Genomic DNA, 16,207 nt, shown 5'->3' with positions numbered 1-16,207 from the left:
GCGCTGCGTCGCTCGCGGCCAGTTAGGACAGTCCAATAGAAAATAAAGCAAATGGATGAATGGAATTGATTTTGTCGCTGACGCTCGCTCGCATCGCATGCAGTTATGACACGGTGTAACTCCGCCGGCCGGAGCTTCCTCCATTTTTTCGTAGCGGTGTATCGCGTCATTCAGGCAGCCAATCAGCACAGAGCCTCATTATCATAGCCACGCCCACTCAGAATCCTGCATAGATAATGAGGTTAGAGAATGGGAAGATAAAGACATGGTTTAGAGGCTGAATTTCTAATTAGTTTAGCAAAAAGCTTGTTTTTAAGACATCCAATGCCTGTTTAAAATAGGTATTAGATGCCATAATAGGTCCCCTTTAAGTTAGATAAATAAATATGACTTTTTGTAAAACTGATCTCTCCCCAGGCACATCATCCCAGAGCAGCTCCCCGGCCTCCAGCACCCCCAACTCCCCGGCCACCAGCCACCACATGAGGCCCAGCTCCCTGCACGGCCTGTCGCCCAAGCTCCACCGCCAGTACCGCTCGGCGCGCTGCAAATCTGCAGGCAACATCCCGCTGTCCCCTCTGGCTCACACTCCCTCCCCGACCACCTCCTCCCCTCCGCCCCTCAGCGGCCACACGGTCGGAAGCTCAAACACCACCCAGATGTTTCCCGCCAAGCTGCACTCCTCTCCTCCCGTGTCCCGCCCTCGCCCCAAGAGCGCCGAGCCGCCCCGGTCCCCCCTACTGCAGCGGGTGCAGTCGGCGGAGAAGATAGGAGGACCCATCCTCCCCTCATCCTCTTCATCATCATCATCTCCCTCGCCTCTGACAGGCGGGGTGTCATTACGTAAGCATAGCTTGGAGGTGACTCATGGAGACTACAGACGGGATTCTTTCCACTGTGAGCACAGTCTGCAGAGTTTGTTGGAGATAGAGGGAGAGAACGGCCCCGCTCCCCCATCTCCATCCTCATCCTCCTCCCCGTCTCCTCCTATGGGGGGAGAGGTTGGAGGCTTGAAGGCCATGAGGAGGTTGGGGAGGCAGGAGTCCCCTCTCAGTCGAGGCACACTCGTAACAGCAAAAGAGAAAGATACCCAAACGGTGTCTGAGCTCACTGGGCCGCAAACTGAGAAGATGGTTCCTGCAGCAGCTTCTGTGACCAGTGGTGATGAAAAAAGGATGAAGTCCGTCTCTACCGAGGTTGTAAAGAGTAATATAGGTGGAACCGCGGTGGAAAAAAAGTCAAGCGCCCCTCAAACGGAGACTAAATCCAGTCCTGGGGGCATAGCTCCGACTACAAGCAGCTCAAGTTCTGAGGCAGGAGTTTCCAAGAGTAAACCCAGTGAGAAAGTCTCAACACCAGGAACACCCAAGGGCCTGCAGCTGCAAGACACCAAGCAGCAGAGCACCCAAACAGACAAAGGACCTGCAACCAGAGCTCAAGAAAAGACTGAAGAGAAAGAAAAACCTGCTGTAGATGTTGACAAAGGTAACTTGCGGAAAGCATCAGCAGAGACGCCCAAGCCGTGTAAAGGCAAAGAGATCTCAGAGAAAGGAGGCATCAGTGGGGGCGAGAAAGCAGCTGATGTGGCAAAGGTGAAAGGACCTGCCCCCCCTGTCCCAGTGCAAGCTCAACCCCACCCTGCAGCCAGGAAAGCAGTGGAGAAGCCAACCAGGGCCAAGGAGGAGAGGGCATACCTGGAGGTCCTGGAGGAGAATCCTGCATCCCCATTATCAAATGCTCCCTCCCCCTCCTCCAGCAAGTCGCGCGCCGTGTCTCCTGGTGACAAAGCCAGCTTCGTCACTCAGCTCACGAGCGTGGCCAAAACAGTGCTTGGGCCAATGAAAGCGGGATCACAAGAGGGAGGAAAGGCCAAAGACGCCTCCAAGTCAAGTGAGGAGAAGAAAGGAAGCGCTGCGGGAAAGGCAGAGGCTTCATCTGGAGGCGTCCGCCGGGGCGCTCAGGGCACCGCTTCATCCAGCACCGGGACTGCTCTCTCCGATAAAGGAAACAGCCGCAGCTCAAAACACCATTTATGATAAAAGTACTTCAGAAATAGAGACTCTCCCATGTAATGCCTTTTACAGTAGCATCATACTGACATATCATGACTTAAGAAAACTGAATGCGGGGCAGACATAAATGTCGAGAAAAAAACAACGAAGAAAAAAAACACCAAATAGATAATATGTAGACAATATGTGAACAAAGATACATCTGCTGTTGGAACATGTGTGCACATGATGTCATAATGTAGATCTGCGTATGTTCATCACAATATGCTGTGTATATGTAAAAACAAATGCATATGTCTTAATGCATGTCACCAGTGGATACTGAAAGAATATACAGATGTAAGACGAAAAAAATATACAGCAAACATTGAGATAGAGAACACTGTGAACAACCTTTCAGCTTAACACCACAGGTAACTTTTCACTGTGGGTAAACAGTTGGGATTCTGTTGGAAGCGGGCAGTACTCATGTTTCAGTGCCATCACGTTGTTCAGCGCACACAGAACTATATTTCCTTGCCATTCAGTTACTTAAACATACTAAATAAAATCGTCATGAGCCATGCACTGAAGAAAGAAAAACAAGAAACAAACTGGAAACTGGCCCAAGAAACCAAAAATGTTTGCGGTGACGGAGCTGGTGGGGGGAAGAGGGGTCCGATGGTTTGCTTTAGATCTGCTTAAGGGCTGACTTTCAATGGGATCTAATTTTGGGTGGCATCGATTAGATAAACTTGCACAGGGACACTATGCAATGTGTTGATGACACGACTCTTTTTTTTTCTTTTTCTTTGTGTGTGTTCCCAGTTACTGAGTTTACATTGTGCTTTAGATTAGAAGAAAACAGTGGATGAAAAAGTTGCAATAAGCCAAGCAAACATGTTTGTTTGTTCTTTTTTAAGTTATCTTGAACATAGTGAAATGTGCAATCGTATATTTTAGGCCATCTTGTGAATATTTAGGTGTGCGTAGAGTGTTGCTAAAGAGGCGGAGTGGGTCAAGAAAGTAAAAGAAGAGTAATGAAGTAGCTATCTAGAGGAGATTATGCTCTTTCGTTTGCTTTTTAAATGCAGATGTGTAGTTTATTGTATAGTGTTAAGTGTGAAGGAAAGTGCCAGTGATTTCAGTTGGGGAGTTTGTGAAGTTGTTTTATTTTGTTTGTTTTGTTCATAAATGTAAAACAATATGCAATCCATGAGTGCCCAGTTGTATAAAACTGAGCATCCTTGTCAGTGAAACCATAGTAGGCTACGCGAGTAGATTTGTTGAGACTATCTCTGTGGTGAAGTCTTGTTCATTGTGGGGTGAAATGTAGTTTTGGACACCAGTCAACAGACTTATTGTAGACCGCCACCTTGTGGGCAATATGGCATGACACCACAAGTTGTGGAGTTTCTGAGAAGTCCCATATCCCTTGTCTGTGGATTTTTCCAACACATTTAAAATAACAATACATAATTTGTCTGAAGATGGACATATTTACATCAGTTTCTTTTTTTTTTTTTCAAGTGTTTGCTCTGTCACTTATGATGCAGTGGATTACACAGACATGAACGTGCAATGTTCAGACATTTAACACTACTGTCCCTGTGTGTTATGTAACAAAAAATGCACTTTATGTTGTGTCAAACATTTTTACGTAAATATCTTGTGTATTTCTTTCCTATTTGTTATATTTATTGAAGCATTTCATCAATTTAAAATTCTGCTGTGCAATTTACAATAGTCATTTTATATGTCTGAATTCTGCATCTAGATAAATCTGTTGTCACTATCCCGGTTTTTGTTTGTCCTTCACAAGTCTGAAGATCTTGCTGTTGTGTCCGTCTGTGTTGAAGAGTTTGAATGTTTTTTTTCTTCTTCTTTTTTTACTACAACGATATCTGACTGTTGTTGTGCGTTACATTGCTTCATATCTACCAGCCACTGTTGTGAAGAACCAACGTGAAAAAAGGCCAACAGAGAAGAAATGTAATAAAGTGAGTAAAAAAAACAAAACAGTATCTGCGTTTGTCTGGCCCCGCCCCCTAGACGGGGGACATTCTGATTGGCTGCCCGTGGACCAATCACAGAAGAGGACACACATGAGAAACATAAACAGGAAGTGACATCCATAATCAGATCCTGACTGGAACCAAACGGAAACGAGATAAACACTTTAGTGAAAATATTCGCTCTTTAAACGATAAAAGAATGAAGCTTTCACAATGAAGGTAAATATAATTTTACCAGTCAGGTGCCGCAACCTTCCGATTGTAGTTGTTAGTGTTTTCTCGCTTCACGGATGTGTTTTTAAGTCATGAAATGTATCTACTACTTTGTGAACACAGTAAAATGCTTGACATTTGAAGAGATCAGCTGTTAATTCATTTTGCATCAAAACATTCGTAGATTTAATATTTTACTGTCAATATGATTATTCTCAGATTATTTTCACTTCTTCTTTTCTTTAACATGAATAGGGAACAGTGTAAAGTAAAGTAGTACCTGACCTACAGTAGGTGCTGTACTTAAGAGTTACTGTGGACCCATTAAATCTGTTATGGTTCTGAAGTTCAGAATCCACATTCACAAAGCTTCTTTCCATAAAAGGTTGTTTTTCAAATGCAACATAAACTTCATTAGCCATCTCCATTATTTATATAATATAAATCTATTTAGAATTGATACCATTACCACACTGAAAAAAAGAAAAGTTGAGTGAGATAAAAAAAGGCACCCCAAAAAATAAGTTTTGAATAAACAAGTAACAGTATTGCAGTGTCCAAAAGCATCATCAAGAAGAGCACCGATGACAACCATCAGACTGAAGAGCATCTTTAGTCTTAGTCAAGCCTGAACACACATCTCTTTGCAAAACTGCAACAATCAATTTTTTCATTCAAGAAAAGACTTGAAGAGAAGACAATCTAACAAATAATAAACATGCCTCTCTTTCAATTGTTTCTTCATGTGTGTTTTATCAAATTCTAAAGTAGTTTTTATTTTCTATTTATCATGAAGTATATCGGTAAAGACACTGTAAATCAATTATTTTCTTCTACTTTTCCCTTTTAAATAAAGGTTCAAAGCTAATCATTATTAGTTTACGAAATACATTCAAGCTTGTGTTGAATTTGAATTTCAGCAAGCAATAACAACACAAAAAATACCTTCACAAAATAAAATTACTTTTCCAAAGCAGAAAGGTTAGATTATAAGGTTGGGAGAAAAAATGTGTTCTTTATTCTCAGATCTCTTACCATTTTGCATCCCCTTCAAATGATCCTCTGAGGCTTTAAGGACTCTGAGGCTGGAACCCACTGGACCCAGAAACAGATTTAGATAAAGTACTCGTAGAAAATGCCATAGGGAAGTTGTGCTTATCCACTGATGCAACACTACTATGCTGTGGAAGATATTCATAAACACTACATCATAAATGTACAGACATAGGCCTTTTTCTTCTCCGCTCCAGTAGTTTTACATTTAAGTTTAGGTGAAATACAAATTAAATTTTCATTATTTGGCATTATAAATGAAAGCTTTGCTTCTAACATAATTGAATGTATTGTTACATTTACTTATCTTAAGCATTCAGATTAGTTTCTTTTCCCATCATTGCAATACTGGCTACACTGGATACACATGTAACCGCCCGTGAGGTGTTTTAGATGGTGGGAATCGGCACGTGTCCTGCTGGAGCTGATGTGACATATTTGAAATTCCTCGAGTCACAGGATGCAGTCACATGTTCTCCCTTTTCCTTACTGTCACAGTGAAACATTAGTTTTGTTACTGTTAGCATGAACCCATCATATCCAGAGGCAAAATGTGTTGGTAGAAATAATAAACTATTTAATTCACTGTACATGGTTGCTCCATGTATAAACCAGGAACTGTATGCGTTGTTTAAAGTCTGTGCTGTTTCTGTGTAGGCTCCTCTGGTGATAAGGATCCTTTCTTCTCGCTCATTTGTGGTCATCTCCAGATATTATGAATCCCTCCACGTCCTCCACTCATCATGATGGCCAGTCTGCTGCTGCTGATGACCACATGGATGACTGGCTCTTCCTTTCCTCTAAATCCGTTGAGCGTCTGAGTCTAGATGTGAGCAATCTGAGTCTAGATGTGAGCAGAGAGGATCGAGAGGTGGAGGACAAGGGAAGATTCACAACCAAGCTCGTATCAGCGTGGAACAGTGTAAAATATGGTTAGCTTTAGGTCCCTGACATTTGGACGTCATTATATCGAGCAATTCTTTTTGGTTTTTCTGATCCGATAAAATGAACCGTTTTTCTTTTATGTATTAGGTTGGTCCTTGAAGCAGAAATCAAAATTCAGCAAAAGTTCTCCACTGATCTTGCTCGGAAAGGCCTTTGTGCTCAAAGATGAAGGTGAGCTATACTGAATCTTTTTTGAAAAATTTCTGAAATCATGTATTGCATGTGATTTCAAAATTAAACAGGTCATTTGACTTCAAGCTCTGCAACTTTATCAGGGGACAAAGAGAGTTTCCTTCGCTCCTTTGCATCTCTGCTGTGGTTAACGTACAGACGAGGCTTCCCTCAGCTGGCCGGCTGCTCTCTGACCACCGACAGCGGTTGGGGTTGTGTTTTACGCACAGGTCAGATGCTTCTGGCTCAAGGCCTACTCCAACACTTGATGCCACCAGGTAATAACACACACAGGAACTGAAACTAGACCTACATAGTCCAATGAATGTAGAAATACGATACTTTCATAGGAATGGTAAATGGTAAATGGTAAATGGCTTACACTTATATAGCGCTTTCCAGCTGTACTCCTACAGCCCCAAAGCGCTTCACACTGTAAACATTCACCCACACACGCACACAAACACACACCGGTTGTCGGCGGAGCTGCCATACACAACGGCGCTGGCCTGACAACCGGGAGCAACCGGGGGATTCAGTGTCTTGCCCAAGGACACTTTGGTGGACACAGGCGGAACTAGGGTTCGAACCACTGACCTTCAGGTTCATGGGCAAACGCTCTACCAACTGAGCCACCTTCCCCTAGGAACTTAAATGGTTTCAGAGGGTGCGTTTGTTTCCCAAAGCAAATTTAAAGGACTCTATGCATCAGCTCACTGGAGCGTTTTCCACTTCCTCTCTGTACATTTTAAACAACCTCAATCCCAGAAAAGGTAGAAACAATACAGGATCTTGTTTGATTTTGTTCCTGAGACCATGAAATTATTTCCATGGCAGATTGAGACTCCTGGGCGCCTGAAAATAACAGCTATTTGGTTTTAGTTCTTGCTCCCTTTCTTTCCTCTGTGTTCTTTCAAATCTTCTAAAAATTTCAGGTATCCTTGATGATAAAATTCCCAATTTCTTTTTGACGTCTTCATCGTTCCACATTCACCTGACAAATTGTGAAATGTTTGACATTAGTTGTTTCCCCCTCCTCCCTAACTTATCTACATTTTTTTATTCTGTGTTAACCTGGTCTCACCATTTTTTAACAGTCTTTTCACAATCATGGAAAATTTCACTTTGATGTTTTCATTGTACAATTTTAGTTTGCAGTAGTTGTGATGACATTTTCGTGACATTAAACCAGTTTGCCTTGTAATTCTTTGAAAGGATATAAGGTTTATTATTTTACTTTTAGTATTACACATTCTGTATTGTTAGTATATTTGACCGTTTATGTTGTAAATCAGCTGACACAAAATCCTACACTGGATTGGAGCTGACCAAAGACATGGTTACGTAAAAACTAAATGGCGACAGGACTCTTGTAGCGTGGGTCTGTCAAACCACTATATATTTTAACATGCTCAGTACATTCAAACATAACTCAGTAAATCCATCAAATATACCAATAGGTTGGGGGTGTTCTTTATTTTTGAGGATTATTTATCTGAGTAACCATGTAGGGTGCTTATTAACTCCTTTGTATCATTTACAGGTTGGATCTGGTCACTGAAGTGCTGTGCGTTCAAAGACGACATGGAGCTGCTTCACTCAGCAGACTGTGGTGGGGGTGGGTGGAGCGTAGAGGACAGAAAATGTAAGAGGGGTCGAAAACTGAGCCTGGGTTCCTTGTTGGACAGACCCATGGAGGCTACTCACAGAAGGGTTGTATCCTGGTTCGCAGACCACCCCATGGCCCCTTTTGGGATACACCAGCTTGTGGAGTTGGGCAAAAGCTCAGGGAAGAGGGCCGGGGACTGGTACGGTCCGTCCATTGTGGCACATATTATAAGGTGAGATCTGAAGTGATGGTTTACAGTCCATTTTTTTAAACGCCTTAATGAAGCCTGAGCAGTAAATGTCATTCTGTTCCAGGAAAGCTGTGGCAGCATCAGTGGACCTTCCCAATCTAGTCGTTTATGTTGCACAAGACTGCACTAGTGAGTGTTTTCTTTCATTACACCTTTAGCGGGGAGAGGATTCCCTGAACCTCACAGGGATCTTTAATCTTTCACTTGTCCAGTCTACTTGCAGGATGTGAGGAGGTTGTGTGAACGTCCTCCGCCTCAATTCTGGAAGTCTGTCATCATCCTGGTTCCCGTTCGACTCGGAGGACAAGATCTCAATCCATCCTACATACCCTGTGTTAAAGTATTCAAACAATACTTTATGCATTAGGATAAATGAGAATGGTGTAAAATGAAGAGCTTTATGTAACTTAAATTGAATTCTTCTTGTAAGTTTTAATTAGTTTTCAGCAAAAGAACTTCAGTTAGCCACAGGACTCATTCCAAGGTTAAGCAAAAAATAGTTTTGATGTTGTCTTAAAACAAAAGTCCTTGCTCTGAGGTAAAGAACAAAAAAGTAGGTGAGTTATGGCTGCACTGAAAGCCAAGCTGTCCCTTGTTTGCTTTTATTTCCCCCCACAGAAACTCTTGAAGTTACACTGCTGCATTGGAATTATTGGCGGCAAACCAAAGCACTCTTTGTTCTTCGTCGGCTTTCAGGGTATTTTCAGTAAAGTGCATGTCATGATAATGGTGCTAAGCTGTTTCCCCAGACCTTTTTTATAAATAATGTTTTCTTTCTCTTATCGTGTCGCGGAAAAGATGACCATCTGCTGTATTTGGACCCTCACTACTGTCAGCCCACAGTGAATATAAAGGACAACTTCCCTTTGGAGGTACAAAGAACAATTCCTCTTCCCTTTTAATGCTTTGTTTTGTTTTCTGTGGCACCCGCTCCACAAACTGACTGGACTGGTTTCTGTGTGTTCTGAAGGGCTGCATCGATAGAACAGCCATGTGTTTACTTGAGTTGACTTTAGACTGCAAAAGGAAATGGTTTAGTTTGTGAAGCTCAGGGGAAACTCATTTGAATGTGGTTAAAAACGTGCAGAACATTTTCATTCTCAGTGACTTCCATTTGTGAAGATGTTTGTTACGTTTGTCTTTATACATCTGTATATCACTTGAGGCTAATGTAGAACTCCCTTCAAGTGCAAAATGACAGATGGCTGCTCCAGGTTTTACACCAAAACATTTCTATCTTAAAGAGGCTACGTTTTCTCTGCTTTCAGACGTGAGATATGCAGAATTAACCACTGCGTCAGTGTCCTCAGGCAACAGCATTCAGTCTTTCAGACGTATATCAGTTTTTTTAATCTCCCTCACTCTTCATTCAGACACGCTTGACAGACGACTGTTAGAGCCACAGCACAAACGTGATATTTATTAGCCATTCACAGACAGTTGGCCAGTAAATAAAGAGAGGTATAGTTCTATTTTTTTTTTATAACATCATATACAGCACATACCATTGGTGGATAGAAGTAGCCTAAAATATTAATTTTACTTATGTTTAAGCTCATTGAATGTGTTGTACTTGTGAAGGTTTCATTGAACTATGCAACAATGGCAGTTTGTTATCTACTCCAGAAGAATGTTAACTTTTCTTCATCTTGAAGACCAATTTCCACCATCACCACTGTTTGTGTGCAGTTATAGTTTTCTCATAACATCACATAATTTTGCCATTAAAAAAAATGCTAACAAGTTGCATTGTTTTAAAGAAATAGCGGTGAAAGTCAGTACTGACGACTTTCAAGCAGTTTTCTTTCATTTATTCGACTCAAATACTAAAATGAAACAACTCGTCATTGCAATCAATTATTACAGGTAAACATCTGGAAAGTGATGCACTTTCTTTATTTAATAATGAATCTGCCACAGCTGTGGGCCTGACATGACACCAACAAGTTCAGTTGCTCCCTGATTAGTGACAAGTGCTTCATAACCATTTTCTCCTTGTGGTGTCCCTTTCTGTGATCAGTGCTTCATTCTGCAGCCTCTTATCTTTTCTCTAATATGTTCATTTCTGCCTCCAAAAACTGAAAATGGCAACGCTGAAATGTACAACAACGGACTTCAGGATAAACGTTGTCTTTGCTTTTTGCCATCTGTTTTGAACATTTGTTTTCCCTGGTTATATGTTTTATATGCTTTTTTTTTTATTCTTTTTTTGATTTTTTTAAACCTACAACTAAAGTTTTTGTATACTTAGATTGCTAGTTTTCCACAGTTTTTCCCCACCCCCTGCGATGGCAGACCACCACCTTTGGCACAAATGTTCCACGTAGATTTTAGTGGTTGATTAGCATTGTTTTACTGATCTAATTTTCTCTCCACTTTCAGTCATTTCACTGCAACCATCCCAGGAAAATGTCTTTCTCCCGCATGGACCCCAGCTGCACAATTGGATTTTATGTAAATGGACAAAAGGAGTTGGAATCCTTGTCGACAGCTGTTAATGAGGTTTGTCAATATATCCTCCCAGTCCCTTTTTGTTAAAGCTGTGGCTTGTTGAAGTGATGCTGTGTTGATTTTAACCCATGTAACAAGATTTATGTGAGAATTTTTTAATTTTTTTTGTCTCTGTGAGTTTTTGTTAAATGCTCCTCTCCTTGTAGGCTGTCTCCACATCTGCAAAGACGTACCCCATGTTTATATTTTCCGAGGGAGGAAGTTTGGAAGAAGAGGGGGGAGAGGAAGGCAAAATACCAACACACAGCTTCACCTACATAGAGAGGAAGAATGAGCTCAGGAAAGCTGACACCAGCAACAGCATGGATGAGTTTGTCCTGCTATGAACAGAAAAGAACTGGATCCTCCGTGTAACATGATGTTTCCACTGTGTGGCATCTAATGAGAACAAATAATCTCATCAACAACCATGTGCAAGTGAGCAGGGGAGTCTCCTTTAAGGTTTGGTCGAAATAAACTGGTCAGGTATCACCTATGACTGCTGTTTTTATGGTTTTGTTTTGTGTGCTTTTGTAAGTTTATTTATTGTTCCCACCAAAGATTCCTTAAATCAATACCATTCACTTAAGTAATTAAGATTTTTTATTTATTTCTTTTGGTCACATCAGTCTGTTTGAAATTTGAAAAAATAATTAAATCTTTTCATTTGATGTCTCAGTACAATTTAAAAAAAAAAAAAAAAAAGAACAGTACCAGGAATGATACTGTCCACCCAGAAAAACACTCAGGGCAAGTGTTACAATGAGATCTCTGTGTCTGATGTCACAGACAGAATCTGTCCCGCAGGATGTGTTGCACTTTGAATTGATTAGAAACTTGGATTCCTGTGAACATGTGACTACTGCTTGAAAAGGACTGAAAGACTGTATCCCCTCTCATAAAGGAGCTTTTTTAAGTTTGATCAAATCCATGTTCATTCAATCTTGTCTATATTTTGTAAAAAAAGAATATATGCTGGATTTCCCCCCCCATCTTTTATCCAAATAAAGTCTTTATGAATGAGGAAATGTCTCATGTCTGATCCTTAACTCTAACTGAAATGTATTCACAATGTATCATGATTGATATAATGATGGCTCTCATGGAACACCATTTTTCCCTTTAAATTATATGCATATGATACAATGTATAAATAAAAGAAAGGATGCATTATTCCGTTGGTATGGACCTCATTGCTCGACCATACTGCTTGAAGTAGAGGTGGGTGTGGTACTGAAGTTCAGGAAGCACAAGTCGCCTGCAGAATTCCTGCTCGTGTTTGCTCAGATTGCCCTGCACGTGATAACCCAGGATGGTGACTGAATCCGTCTGCCAGGGTCTCATGAAGTCCTCCAGCTCCACAGGGGGAACTTCTTTCCTCGCCACACATCTCTGTGTGATTCTGTCCTTGGACGCCCTCAGCAGATCCACTCCTCTTTTCAACCTCTCCAGTCCGTAATGCTCAGCCTTCTCCCAGAACAACTTCAGAAAAAAGTCATACAGCTGCACATCTTTGCTGTTCCAGGCTCGGATCCTGTCTTTAGTAAGGTCATCCAGCGGTGTGACATTGCGTGCAGAGCGAGCATTGAGGCGGACATAGGCCAGTTCCTCAGGCCCCAGCTTCAGCAGGGACCCCAGCAGGACCAGGGACTCGTCAAAGTGCTCTGCAATCATAACCAGATCGAAGGTTTCCTTCAGCAAAGTCAGGTTAGCCGACCAGGAAGAGTTCAAATCCCGGCTGTCGAGGCCAAAATCAAAACTCATAGGGTTCTTCCCAAAACCGTCAGGGTCTTTAGGGTCCCAGAATGACTCCGGGGACTCCAGAAACACGGACAGCGCTGGTCTGAGGTCCTTTGTCTCTGCAACTTTATGAGCTAACGAGAAGGCAGGTACAGAGAAGGTGTAATAGGAGAAAACAGACTCAAAGGTTTGCACAGGCTCACGAAGGATGCTGATGTAGATGCTGTCTGGCGGCATCATCCGTTTCAGCTCATCCACGTCTAGACGCATATGGCTACAAATGATGTCAAAATTAGGGGAATCTTTGGGTAACTTTTCCACAAATTCTGCCTTGAATCTGTGAGAGGAAGAATAGACAATGTTACTGAAATGTGACAACAAATCATGAGAAAGCAGAGCAGTTATAGAAACCGAGGATCTTTAAAGCAAATGAGAATTATGACACTGGCTCACTTATCTGGGTAGCTGAACTGGAAGGTGTAAGAGGGGAAAGCAAATGTAGCTCTCTTCTGCTCTCCCATGCGAAACAGCAGGTTTTGAACTGTGCTGCTTCCCGTCTTGTGTGTTTTAAGAAAAACAACAGGTGGAGTACGTGTCTTCGTGCTCTGCATATTGTAAAGATTAGAATCGCTTATAGTATCTGCGGCTGAGAAATGCTTTTCACTTCTTCTTTTGTGGTCTTCATATGAGTTTGGTCTTTGCTTGGCACTGGCATCAATTTCCTTTCTTTCCTTCACTGGCATCGCTCTCCAACCTTTATGCAAATCCTGATGGCTATGAAAACAAAACAATTTTTTGTTTTTTGTTTTTTTTTTTACTCATAAAAAATGGTTTGCAGTCATTTTTTTGTTCTAATATAAAAAGTGCATGGAGTTAAAATAAAAGTAGAGGTTATTGTATGCTGTTACATACCTGTAATGCTGCAACAAGTGAGTGCCTACGAGTATGAGCAGAGACGTGGTCCCCAGGATCACCATGAGACCCGTCACCCGGTACTTCCAAACCTTTGCGAGCAACCAGGTCCAGTAGTAGGTCATCTCTCACAGCTCCAGCCGGACAAAGACGTTCCCTCGCGTGATTTTTTCTTCTTTAACCACAGTGCAAGGAGCTTACACTGCTATGACCTCAGTGTCCTAAGCTTCATCGTCACATGTCAAAGGGCTTGAAGCAGTAAATAACCTAAATACACGCACATTTTAAAAGGAATTTATATTGATATACTATTCAGTGTGTAACATGCCTCAGAAAGCTCTAACTTATTTGATGCTTTGATGGCAGTTACATGACTCATGTTATATCTGTTAGATTGGCTCTCATTTATATTGGTTTCTTTTTTTAAGGTTTTCTCCGTTGTTATAGGTAAATGTGATCATTGTAAATAAATCTGGATTGATTAATCATAATCTTTTGGGAAGTGGAAAAGTGAGAGCAAGCCATGCCAACACGATGCGTACACTGAAACTGAATAGAAAGTACATTTTTATTACTAAAATATTTGTTTGTGACATTAGGTAGTGCCTCCAGTCTGCCAAGGTAAACTCCCATCATTTAAATATTCATCAGAATCAGAATCAGCTTTATTCAATATACAAAAAGTATATGAAATGTTTTTCTTTTAATGGATTTACTGCTCTGTATTGGTATATGTAGGAGCCTACAGGAATTGATTATAAACCGGTAGGCATAATGAGCTAAGCTTCAGCCTACACCTTTTCGGTCTTGTTTTGTTTATATATTTTGGTCTAATGCAATATTAGCATTAACTTCATGTTTATTTGTTCTTTTCTTTTCTTTCATTTATTTTGTATTTGAACTCTTATTTTGGAAATGAGCGAAATAAACAAACAAACAAACAAACATACCAGACAGGGAATTTAAATAGTACCAAACAGTAAATAGACAGGTGTAACTCTTATTAACATTTATACATTGTTACAGCATATAATTGTGATTATTATTAAATATTATTGCACAGTGATAGATTACTATTATATATATTATATGTATAATATCATTTAAATCCAGCTTCCATCAAATAGGCCGTGAAAAATCAGCCGTGTTTGGATTTATTTGAATGATATTTCGTGTTTGAGCAAAGCTCTCATGCCCCTGTTCTGCCAATTTCTGCTACCTGCCGAGAAATGCTACTTTGTGGTTCTGCGCATGCGCACAGTCGATTTTCAAAGTTTGATTGCCACGCTAAATTGATAATATGGGATCATGTTGAGTATTTGACCCTTCAAAATACACTACCCATGACATTAATTGCATTACACTTTGTGAACATTATATGATAAAGAGAAAAAAAAACAATTCTAGCGCTTTATTTGATATTCATTCAGTCATTCGCCTTTATTTAACCAGGCAGGTCATTAAGAACACATTCTTATTTACAATGACAGCCTGGCAAGCGACAAGCATCACTTGGGGGAAAAGGAAGTGGGCTAGGGCAGTGTTTCCCAACCTCGGTCCTCAAGGCCCACTGTCCTGCATGTTTTAGATGTTTCCCTTCATCATCACACCTGCTTCTAATTAATGGTCCTAATTGGCTTGTCATCAAGGCCTACACAATTCTGTTGATGACACAGACACTTATATCACGGTGTGCTGAAGCAGGGAAACATCTAAAACATGCAGGACAGTGGGCCTTGAGGACCATGGTTGGGAAACACTGGGCTAGGGAGTAAAACACAGTAAAATTGTAGTTCTACAAAGGTAGAAAACCATTAGGTAGCATTTTTTGGCAAAGCAGCAGAAATTGGCAGAACACCCCCACCCCCATGCAGGCTTCTGTCTGGAAGCGCAGAGCCTCGTCTGGGCTGCAGGGGGCGCTGCAGAGCCTTGTCTCCTTTTCCTGTGGCTTTTACATGGTTTACAGTAAAACTCAAATATCCTATCTCAAAAAATTAGAATATTCTGGGAATCTTAATCTTAAACTGTAAGCCATCATCAGCAATATTAAAATAATAAAAGGCTTGCAATATTTCAGTTGATTTGTAATGAATCCAGAATGTATGACATTTTTGTTTTTTTAATTGCATTACAGAAAATTAAGAACTTTATCACAATATTTTCTAAGACAGTCCTGTATATATGGTGATATCATTTTGTTATATGTTATAATATTATAAAAAATATTATGTTATATTAGGATATTACTATATTATTATGCTATATTTATATTATATCGTGCTACACCACTCTATATGATAATTATTTATTTGTTTACTTATTTATTCTCGAATTAATATTCTTAATTTATTTATCTACTTTCATCATATTATTTACACGCACACACACGCACACACACACCTAGATACATATCATTGTAACTGATGTCGTCTTTTGTCGCTGTTTGTACTGTAAATTAATAAAAAAAATAGATGTTTTTATTATTTTTATGCTTTTTACTTGGTCTTCTTGTTATGTGTCTTGATTTTATTCCCTTTGTTTATGAGTTTTCAGCTTTTTATCAGCTTTGACCTGAGAGGAGAGACATATTATTATTTCCTTCACCTAAACCCGTCCTGCTGAACTTAAAACTGTACAAATTAATATAAAACAATAGAAAGAAAGCAGGACATCCATCCTGTAATAGTGCAATAACAAAAGTGCAAACAGAAAGTCTGTAGAAAACAGAAATGTTATTTATTTTAGGTCGGAATTAACTGTTTTATTGTTTGTGTTTGACGTGTATATATTTTAGTCAATTCATTTAAACTAGAACCAG

At 40.5% G+C, this 16,207-nt stretch overlaps 3 protein-coding genes across 6 annotated transcripts in view; 2 read left to right on the top strand and 1 right to left on the bottom strand.

Annotated features, from left to right (window-relative positions):
- The window catches only part of LOC133422403 (microtubule-associated serine/threonine-protein kinase 1-like), a 61,175-nt gene extending 57,180 nt beyond the window's left edge, over nt 1–3,995 (top strand). For all 3 annotated transcript variants that reach the window (XM_061712378.1, XM_061712377.1, XM_061712379.1), the window contains one exon: nt 418–3,995. In XM_061712378.1, coding sequence (XP_061568362.1) covers nt 418–2,036 — 1,619 coding nt within the window. In that variant the 3' untranslated portion in view covers nt 2,037–3,995. The remainder of the gene's footprint in view (nt 1–417) is intronic.
- Nucleotides 3,996–4,124: 129 nt separating this feature from the next.
- Nucleotides 4,125–11,777, top strand: LOC133422404 (cysteine protease atg4da). 2 transcript variants are annotated; one of them, XM_061712380.1, is made up of 11 exons: nt 4,125–4,225; nt 5,930–6,204; nt 6,305–6,388; nt 6,493–6,666; nt 7,932–8,229; nt 8,312–8,376; nt 8,460–8,587; nt 8,866–8,944; nt 9,046–9,119; nt 10,630–10,749; nt 10,905–11,777. In XM_061712380.1, the coding sequence occupies exons 2-11, from the start codon at nt 5,988–5,990 to the stop codon at nt 11,082–11,084; spliced, it is 1,419 nt and encodes a 472-aa protein (XP_061568364.1). In that variant the 5' UTR covers nt 4,125–4,225; nt 5,930–5,987; the 3' UTR covers nt 11,085–11,777. The 2 variants fall into 2 exon arrangements, with proteins under 2 accessions (XP_061568364.1, XP_061568365.1); XM_061712381.1 differs by having other exon boundaries at nt 4,140–4,225; nt 5,983–6,204.
- On the bottom strand, nt 11,733–13,226 carry LOC133422406 (galactose-3-O-sulfotransferase 3). The gene is made up of 2 exons (XM_061712382.1): nt 12,931–13,226; nt 11,733–12,814 (listed from the first exon to the last, which is right to left on the bottom strand). Exons 1-2 carry the CDS (start codon nt 13,218–13,220, stop codon nt 11,908–11,910), a joined length of 1,197 nt encoding a protein of 398 aa, XP_061568366.1. The 5' UTR covers nt 13,221–13,226; the 3' UTR covers nt 11,733–11,907.
- Between the last annotated feature and the right edge of the window lie 2,981 nt (nt 13,227–16,207).

Source organism: Cololabis saira, chromosome 21 (assembly GCF_033807715.1).
Source record: "Cololabis saira isolate AMF1-May2022 chromosome 21, fColSai1.1, whole genome shotgun sequence".
Classification (NCBI taxonomy): domain Eukaryota; kingdom Metazoa; phylum Chordata; class Actinopteri; order Beloniformes; family Belonidae; genus Cololabis; species Cololabis saira.
This window is presented reverse-complemented; position numbering and strand designations above follow the sequence as displayed.

Excerpts from the sequence above, each read along its gene's own strand:
- LOC133422406 (XM_061712382.1), bottom strand. The coding sequence starts at position 13,220 with ATGCCAGTGAAGGAAAGAAAGGAAATTGATGCCAGTGCCAAGCAAAGA. Across the intron at positions 12,815-12,930 it reads CAGTTCAGCTACCCAGATAA|ATTCAAGGCAGAATTTGTGG; the intron begins GTGAGCCAGTGT and ends TTCCTCTCACAG.
- LOC133422404 (XM_061712380.1), top strand. The coding sequence starts at position 5,988 with ATGAATCCCTCCACGTCCTCCACTCATCATGATGGCCAGTCTGCTGCT. Across the intron at positions 6,389-6,492 it reads CTTTGTGCTCAAAGATGAAG|GGGACAAAGAGAGTTTCCTT; the intron begins GTGAGCTATACT and ends CAACTTTATCAG. Across the intron at positions 6,667-7,931 it reads CCAACACTTGATGCCACCAG|GTTGGATCTGGTCACTGAAG; the intron begins GTAATAACACAC and ends TATCATTTACAG.